Here is an 8,939-nt window from a genome sequence, read left to right on the forward strand (position 1 = left end):
ATATAAAAAATACCTGCTAAAATTGATAATTTCCTCCTCAGGGCAAAAAGGATTCATGTAAGGTTCAGTAAAAAGATTCGTGTAAAGTTCAGTAAGATAAGCTTTGAAAGTCGTTCTTACTCGCCTGACTTCCGTAGACAAAGTAACCCTTTTAAACCGAGTGGAAATATGGAGCTCACCGTAGGAGCTGCCACTCCTGCCATCCTTGGGCCGCAGCTGGCTTTTCCCAGCTGAAAGCTACCCCCGTTCTCCTCATGTCCTACTCCTCCTTGATTTTGGGCGCCATCTTGTATGTCAAGGCCATGCAGATAACCAAGGAGAGCTGGGAGGCGGACAAGTCCGTTGAAGCCTACGTCAAGTACTGCGAGGAGTTCGCCGCTTCCGATTACCCCAAACAGTTGCAGAGCTTTGCGCAGGAGTCTCGATCCGCTTGGGAAACCACCGTACGCACCAAGCGCCAGAAGAACAGAGTCAAGTTCCAGATCATCGGTTTCTTCAACCAAGTCATGCTTTACAGACCAAAGAGCTTGTTTAGTGCCATGCAACAGACTGACTATGAAGAGGCGGCAGCCTTGGAGGATCTCAGGCATCCACATGCACATCAGGTCGTTGAGAATACTACAAATTTAGCTATACAGCTGATCCTTAATTAATTCACGAGCTGTTGATAAAGGAAATGTGCAGAATACTACAAATTTATTTAATAATAGATCTCATCCTTAATTAATTCACGAGCTGTTGATAAAGGAAATGTGCTGGACTGCTGCGAAATCACGAGCTTATTGATGTATGCAATTGTTCGGCACAGGCTGGTGCAGCTGCGTGGTTCGGCACCGGTGACAATAGCAGCGAAATACAACCTGACCAAGCTTCTACGTCGGTGGATTACCAGAGCGATGGTGGGATCAGTACCCTCGACTCATCATCCACCTAACATGTTTTGGTGCCAACAACAAATTGGTCAAAACCAAGGTGCCCCCAAGTAACTTCTTGCTCAACAACATTATGTTTCCACCTTGTGCCGAACCTAATTTGACATACTGTTTTAGTTTTAGTGGATTCAAGATTGTGACCATGATTATGTTTTCCAACTGTATTCATGACCGTATTGTTCATTAATGAGTAATGACTTTCGGTTTTTCGAGTGTACTTATGTATGTAGCGTACATTAAGTTTTAATGTATGTCCTCACATGAATTTAGGCCTTTCAAGTGTACTAAATGTATGTAGCGTACCTTAAATTTTAATGAGAGTAATTTTAAATTTTAATGTATGTACTCATGAATTTCGGCCTTTCAAGTGTACTAAATGTATGTAGCGTATCTTAAATTTTAATGAGAGTAATTTTAAATTTTAATGTATGTACTCATGAATTTCGGCCTTTCAAGTCCTCTTTTTGCATAAGAAAATAATAATAAATAAATACATTAAATTCAATAATAGCGAACGCAGAGAGCCGTTAAAGCGTCGGTTTGCTGGCGATGGTGCTGTGCTGCACCTGAGCTCCTCCTCTCTCGCCCCTCTGCAAACTGCTGCCCTGCCTAGAGGCTTGAAGTCCTGTGTGTGCTTCCTTCCTTACTTTCCATAGCCCCCCCCAGGTGCATGGGCACCGAGTGGAGGGGAGCTCTTACTTTTCTCAGAGAACATGGATCTTGCTCTGGTGGGAGTAAGTGATCTCAGCCTGCCAAGTTCACTAAAGCTGCCTTTCAACAGTTCCTACATCGGCCCGCGGCCATGGATGGCAACAGAGAAACCATGCTGAAGTATGAGCAGGTTTTAGAAGACTTCATGGACACCAAGAAACAGTGAGAAGATTCCAAAGCCCGAGTGGAAGAGCTAAATCTGATGTTGCTGCAAAAACAAGTCGAAGAAGAGGCTCAAATCAACAAGCAAGCTCCAGCTAAGGTAATGGACATATCAGGTAAACCCTCTTCCACTATTCATGTGGTTTGTCTTCCTCCTGAGCTGGTTCATTCGTTGGAAACTGATTACACAGCCCGTTGTTTAGTTGGGTTAACACTAGTTTGGTACCAAAACAGGACACTTGAGTGTCCTTTTTTGGGGGTTGCGAAAAAAAATCAAACTCCTAATGTAGGCTTTAAAAAACAAAATGCTTCATTGAGCATGTAGAACATAACCCTATGCTTATGTAAAAAATGCTAAACATATAAAATGCCTTTTTATTTGGAAGTACATAAGCAACAAAGTAGCATATGTCTTGAAAATGAACATTTTTGAGGATTTTTCCAAATATGCAAGCATCATTGTCTCAAAAAAAAATCCAATGATATCAATAGCATTTTTCCCAAGATATTTTGATAGCATACATTAGTCCATGGAGGTAGAAGTTCACCAAAAAAATCATTTTCTTTTCCTAGAAGTTTTTCCAAAAAAGTTGCATAAAATCAGCAAAAGTAACGCGTATTATCAAAACTCAATCACGCCACTAAAAAATAATGTAGCCCTATCAATGAGAATGTTGATTATTGGTTTTCATGCCTGAGATGAGATAAATAAGCCATAATTTGATGTGTATGACACTAACTTAGCCTCCACTTAAGTAGGTTCTTATCGCCTAGTTCTAAAAAAACTGTAAAAAATAAAAATGTAAAATTTGATCATCTTTTATCAAAAACTAATCATAACTATGCTTGCACAAGTAGTCTACACCTATAGTTACAACAAATAATGCACTTACACAGCTTTTTCCTTTGATGAAAATCAAAATTAGGCTCATAATTAGACATTTTATGTATTAAAAACAGGTTGCGTAAAAGGCCATGTATGAGAAGAGGCCCAAAAAGTGGCTCTAAAGTTTTGGAAAATTCAAAACAAAGTAGTATTTACCCTATATAACATGGGTGCACCTCAAGTTTTACATTATTAGCTTGCATATGGAAGGAGAAAAATTCATGCTCCACCTGTATAAAAAACGTCATTTCAATATTTTAGCGAGTCAAAAATTTATCCAATAATTGTCGTTTGATGATTCCAAGATTTAGTTTACATCATGGGCTTTCCATCAAGCCAAGTTTCATGATCAAACTATGTCCCTTCTAAAAGTTATGTCCAAATTACTACTATTTTGAAAACAGCAAAAATCATGCGTTTTATCAGCATGTGTCTAAGAAAATTAAAATATTGCCTTGCAAAAGCTAAGAAAAGTGCAATTTAAAAAATCTCATACATCAATTCACATTGCTTAATCCACATCCAATCATATGTATTCCCATCGTCCATCCATTCTCATCTAGACACATCATATTACATCTTATCCATTCACATCTACCCATATCCATATCACATCACATCACATCCATTCACATTGCATCTCATCCATTCACATCTATCCCGATTCACACACATCACATCACATCTATCCCGATTCACATCACATCACATCTCATTCATTCACATCTATCCCGATTCACTTCACATTCATTTCACATCACATCACATCCATTCACATCACATCTCATCCATTCACATCTATCCCGATTCACATCATATCACATCTCATTCATTCACATCACATCTCATCCATTCGCATCTATCCCGATTCACATCACATCACATCTCGTTCATTCACATCTATCCCAATTCACATCACATTCATTTCACATCACATCACATCTCATCCATTCACATCTATCCCAATTCAAATCACATGACATCTCATTCATTCACATCTATCCCGATTCACATCACATCACATCACAACCATTTCACATCACATCATATCTTATCTATTCACATCTATTTACATCACATCACATGTCATCCATTCACATTTCATTGCATCCATTCACATCCATCTCATTCATTACATCCACATCACCACATACATCCCATCCACATTACATCACATCCACATCTCATTCTCATCCATTTACATCACATCACATCCTTTCACATATCATCATATCTCCATATCCATTTACATTACATTACATCCCATCCACATCTCTTCACATGCACATCCATTAACATCACATCACATCCCAACCACATCTCATCCACATCCATTTACATCACATTCACATCTTATCACATCCTATCACATTGTATTCACATCGTATTCTCATCTTATTCACATTGTATTAACATCTATTCACATTTAGTAACATGTTCTACTTTCGATACCGATGGGACTTTTTCTAAATTTTTGCCAATTGCTTGGCCTAGTCAAAGGTACTTTTTCTTGATGGATATTTTCATGTTCTTTCTTAAATTTCTCAAGTGAAATATATTCAATATTCTTCTTTTGAGTAAAAGATTAATGGGATTTTTAAAATTCAATTCTACCCATATTTTCCAAAATAAAATTAATAATGCTCAAAATTCCACTTTTGATAAATACTCATAATTTGAATTATGCTAAAAAATCCTCTTTTTTCATTTAATTTCTTGGATCTCAAATATCATGGGAATTCCTCTTTTTGCATTTAAATGATTGAATTCCAAATGTCATGGGAATTCTTCTTTTATCATAAAATAAATTTATCTAAAATTCTTCTTTTCTTTAATAAAAGGATCCATTATTTCAAAAATGTCAAGAATTCCACTTTTACCATTTAAATTTTTGAATTCCAAATGTCATGGGAATTCCTCTTTTATCATTTAAAAATTTCTCTTGTATAAAATAAGTTTATCAAAAATTTCTCTTTAAATTTAAATAAAAATATCCCCATTAATTCAAATATGCCAAGAATTGCACTTTTACCATTTAAATGATTGAATTCCAAATGTCATGGGAATTCCTCTTTTATCATTTAAATTTTCTCATACATCAAATAAATTTATCTGAAATTTCTCTTTAAATAAAAATATTCATTATTTTAATATACCAAAATTTCTATTTTTCCCTTTAATTACATGGATCTCCATTATCATGGAATTATTCTTTTTGCATAAAAATAAAATTACCAAAAATTCTTCTTTTCTTTAATTAATTATTTATGCATAAACACTAAAAATTAGTTTTCCATGAATGTGATGAAAATCATTCTTTTAGCATAAGATGACCAATCCTAGAATATGGTAGGAATTCTTCTTTTAGCATTATGCATAAAAATAAGATATCTATTATTTTCTAAAATTTTTACCATAGCTTCGTTGCCTGTTGCTATTACTGATAATTTTTACTTTTTCTAAAAGGATTAAGATTTTGTAAAATACAATTAGGATAAAAGAACTATCCTTAATCTTAAATCCAAATTATGGAATTAAATCATAAGTTTACCATAATTTTATTAGCATAAAAGCATAACAAAGCCATTTTCTTAACCTCTAGCTTAACTAACATAGAGTTTGAGAATTTATCAATGAGAAGCATCCATTTTATAAAGAATTAGTCATAGGAATGACTATTCTTTTGGAGGGAGAGAGATATACATAAAAAGCATTCTAATTAAGCATAAAGATTAACTTTTTTGTTGTGATCAATCATTAGAATTCTTTTAGAAAGCTTGATTTGCATTGAAAACAATTAATTTGAAACTTCTCAAGCTTGAGAGGGGTTGAGAAGTGAAATCTTTTGAGAATTTTTATGAAAACCATGAAATTACTTCTTACCTCTAGATTTGGCTTGCTTCTTTATCTTAGAAGGAAGCCCCCAACCAATCAATTGGTTTAGTATGTTGAGAAGAAAGCTCCAATGATTGTTGAAGAGAGAGAGAAGCTCCAATCTCTCCAAAAGTAGAGGACTTTTAAGGGATAATAGAAAATATTATTATTTTAATGTAATACTATCATGGTATAGTTCATAAATTTTTTTACAAAAGACTAAGGATCTATTTAAAGGTGAGGGAGGCCACTAACCAAGTCCAACTAGGTTCTAGAATTTTCCAAGTTCAGTATGACTCAATTTGGACAAGATTTGGATCAGTTTGGTTCCCTTTTTTATTTGGTTTGATCCAGGAGAGATAAAAGTATCACAAAATTTTTGAATTAAAAACTCATCCACATGTGTGAATTAGGCACCTACCACAATAGTCCCCCTCTCCTTACCAAGGTGTCAAAAATGCATCATTATTCTAAAATATCTCATTTTTTTAGTAATATCTCATTTTTTTAGTAATATCTCATAGTTTTTAACTAATAAACCTTGTACTCAGTCAACTCTTCATCTTATGTGAGCATTTACTCATTTATGGGTATGTTCTTTTATTCTTTGGATTTATCTCATCCCAACACTTGGATTAATCCAATTGGCTCATTGGAACCTTAATTGGACCATAATCCAAAAATTTGTAAAAATGTAGACCCTTAGGCTAAGGTTCTTTATAGTACACATTTTCAATTAATTCCAAATGCACATTAGAAAGTTCTTTTTGAATTTCTTTTTTAGGGGAATCCATTTTAGACACTAGGAGGATTTTTATATCCAAAGATATCTTAATTTAGGATTATCTCTCTCTAGACTTTTTCTTTCTCTAGGCCAACAGGGTAAAACAAGATCTTTCTTCTATTTCAAAGAGGGGAATAATTACAAAAAAAGAAGGGGAGGTTTTTACACCTCAAAAGCTGGATGGAGGAATCTTACACGGCTGGCCATTATAACTATGAGCTCTTGTATATAAGACATTTATGAAATATGAAAAGGGACAATCCCATTAGTCTCATTTGAGTCTTGCCTCTCTCTCTCTCTCTCATGAGCTTGTGGTGCTTGCATGCTGGATTGTTGGTGTGTGCTTGTAGGGATGGTGATGCTCTATCTTCTCTCCCTTCTCTTTTCTCTCTACCAAGTCTCTCTTGCATGCATGTGGCATGAGGTAGGTTGAGCTCTCCATATCTCCCTCCTTCTTTCTCTCTACCTAGCCATTGAATCTCTACTTGGGTGACACAAGTAGAGGTGGAGTGAGCCCCTAGCGGCTTCACATCGAGGAGTTAACTTTTATTAGAGTTGGCTAAGTGTAACTCTCTGGACTCGACCCTTGCATGTTGTCTATCTTCTCTTCTCTTTCTCTCTTTTATGCAAGGTTAGCATGTTAGGATTAATAAATTACAAGGATTTGAGACTAATGTATTTAGTCTTATTCATCATAAAAGAGATTCCTCAGCTTAACTAAGGCATAAGGCTGAAGCGATCCACATAGGTTAAATATACAGGATCCGCCATGGTTTCTAGGATACAAAACATTGATGAGAGAGATGAGGGAGGGACAACTTCTCGAGTATCTGCATCATCGTATCATGGAATTCAAAATTCGAAGAGTGACAAGCTGTCTGGAAGATGCATTGAAAGACTAGGAATATAGAGTAAGTGTCTTCCTCACCAATTCAAATTGTACTAGTAAGGTATTTTACCAATCAGCATTTATTTTATGTAAAATATATATTTCAAAACAACATTAAATAAAAAATCATAGGAACTAAGATCGGCTCTGATACCAATTGTAAGGTCCCCCATTCTAAAAAGGGAAAACATTAAGATAGTCTACTAAGTCTAACCAAAAAAAAAATTCCTACTGGTTGACACCTCGACCATGTAAAGATAGGAGGATATAACTAATAGGTAAGACCTAGTTCTATCCCAGAGGGGGAGCGTTGTCTTTGAAATAACTCTTAGAATTAAATCACCCATAGAGTGATTGACCTTAACTTGGGCAACCTTTATTCTTGATTCCTAAAAGCAACACTTTTTTTCCCATGTCCACGAGGTATAGCTGCTGCCCTAATCCTCTAGAGTAGGGTTGCCGAGGGACATACTTATCTAACGTAGAGATTTCAATTAATTTGTTGGAAAGCTACCTAACTAATTGGGTCCACCCTTCCATAGGATAGTATCGTCAAGGCATTCCATCCTCCCACTTTCCACCCAACTCACACATCAATTTTGTTTTCTAATTAATCCTACCATGCTATTTGACACATATAAACAAGTTCCTTAATTAGGGATCTTACACAATGTTCGTTAAAACATCCCTTAGCAATGATACACAATACTAAGAGACAAGGTATTTTAAACTCTAAATTGTCGAGTTTCATCTTTTCAATGGTAGGAGGGATACCTTGGGCCGACTCCGAGCCTCGCTAATGTCGTCACCCAGCTACACAAGAACAATAACGGGATTAGCATCAAGGCGGGGAGAAGATGTATCTTTACTTTAACTTAATCAAGTTAACAACACAATTACTTAACTAAACCATAGGATACAAGAAACCACATCTTCTTCTCGAGAAAGCAACAATTTCACAAGAATTTTGGTATTTTCAAAGTAAGGAAAAGTAGCACCCTCTTTGTCACTTAATTAATGCTAACATTAAAGGTCAATCAGAAAACCTCTTTTTAAACAATTATTAAGCTAACCTAGCCATTGGTTCCTTGTGGGACTCCCAAGGGGAGAGCCGGGGCCGCATCCAAGGCATTCCCTCTAGGGCCGTTGTTATGCATGCTTCCCGAGGTGGTATTTTGGCATCTTTGAGCTAGAGCCATTCTATCCACCTTCTTTTGTAGCTCACATCACTGGCTACGAAATCAACACTTCATTAGGATTGTGATTTGGAGTTTGTTTGCCTACTTTATGAGCATAAAACTCTCACATGGAAACCACCTCTAAGAGCCAAAGAGTGCTTACTTAAGTCACCGCTAATGGGGGGAGGAAAGGTGCTCTTAAGCTGTAATTTGGGGGCAAAAGCTTGGACTTAGTGGGAGAGTTCCCCCTTAACTCTATTCACGTGGGGGGAGGGGGGGGAAGAAAGAGAGAAGCTTAGGACACTCTCTCCACAACACAAGGGTGGGATGTTGAAAGACATTATGCAAAGCCTACTTGGAGATGGACTGAAAAGGGTTTTTTGGGAGAGGGGATATAGAGGGCTGTCGGGTACAGCCTCCGCTCAAAGCATCGGGTATGGTTGTTTGGGTACACGTAGCACAAGGTGTCAAGGTATCAGCCATGGGGAAGGGGGGGTACTGGATATATAGAAGCTGGTACCGG

General features: G+C 36.4%; 1 protein-coding gene across 1 annotated transcript; it reads left to right on the forward strand.

Annotated features, from left to right (window-relative positions):
• Positions 1-233: 233 nt before the first annotated feature.
• Positions 234-1,149, forward strand: LOC147611165 (uncharacterized). Its single transcript, XM_086785718.1, has 2 exons — positions 234-605; positions 809-1,149. The coding sequence occupies exons 1-2, from the start codon at positions 255-257 to the stop codon at positions 932-934; spliced, it is 477 nt and encodes a 158-aa protein (XP_086641844.1). The 5' UTR covers positions 234-254; the 3' UTR covers positions 935-1,149.
• The last annotated feature ends 7,790 nt before the right edge of the window (positions 1,150-8,939 follow it).

This window comes from Cibotium barometz, chromosome 48, assembly GCF_041138505.1.
Source record: "Cibotium barometz isolate CiBa-2024 chromosome 48, ASM4113850v1, whole genome shotgun sequence".
NCBI lineage: Eukaryota > Viridiplantae > Streptophyta > Polypodiopsida > Cyatheales > Cibotiaceae > Cibotium > Cibotium barometz.

What these genes read in the sequence shown, in the direction of transcription:
- LOC147611165 (XM_086785718.1), top strand. Translation starts at nt 255, where the DNA reads ATGTCCTACTCCTCCTTGATTTTGGGCGCCATCTTGTATGTCAAGGCC. An exon ending in GGCATCCACATGCACATCAG is followed by an intron (nt 606 to 808) that starts GTCGTTGAGAAT and finishes TGTTCGGCACAG; the next exon opens with GCTGGTGCAGCTGCGTGGTT.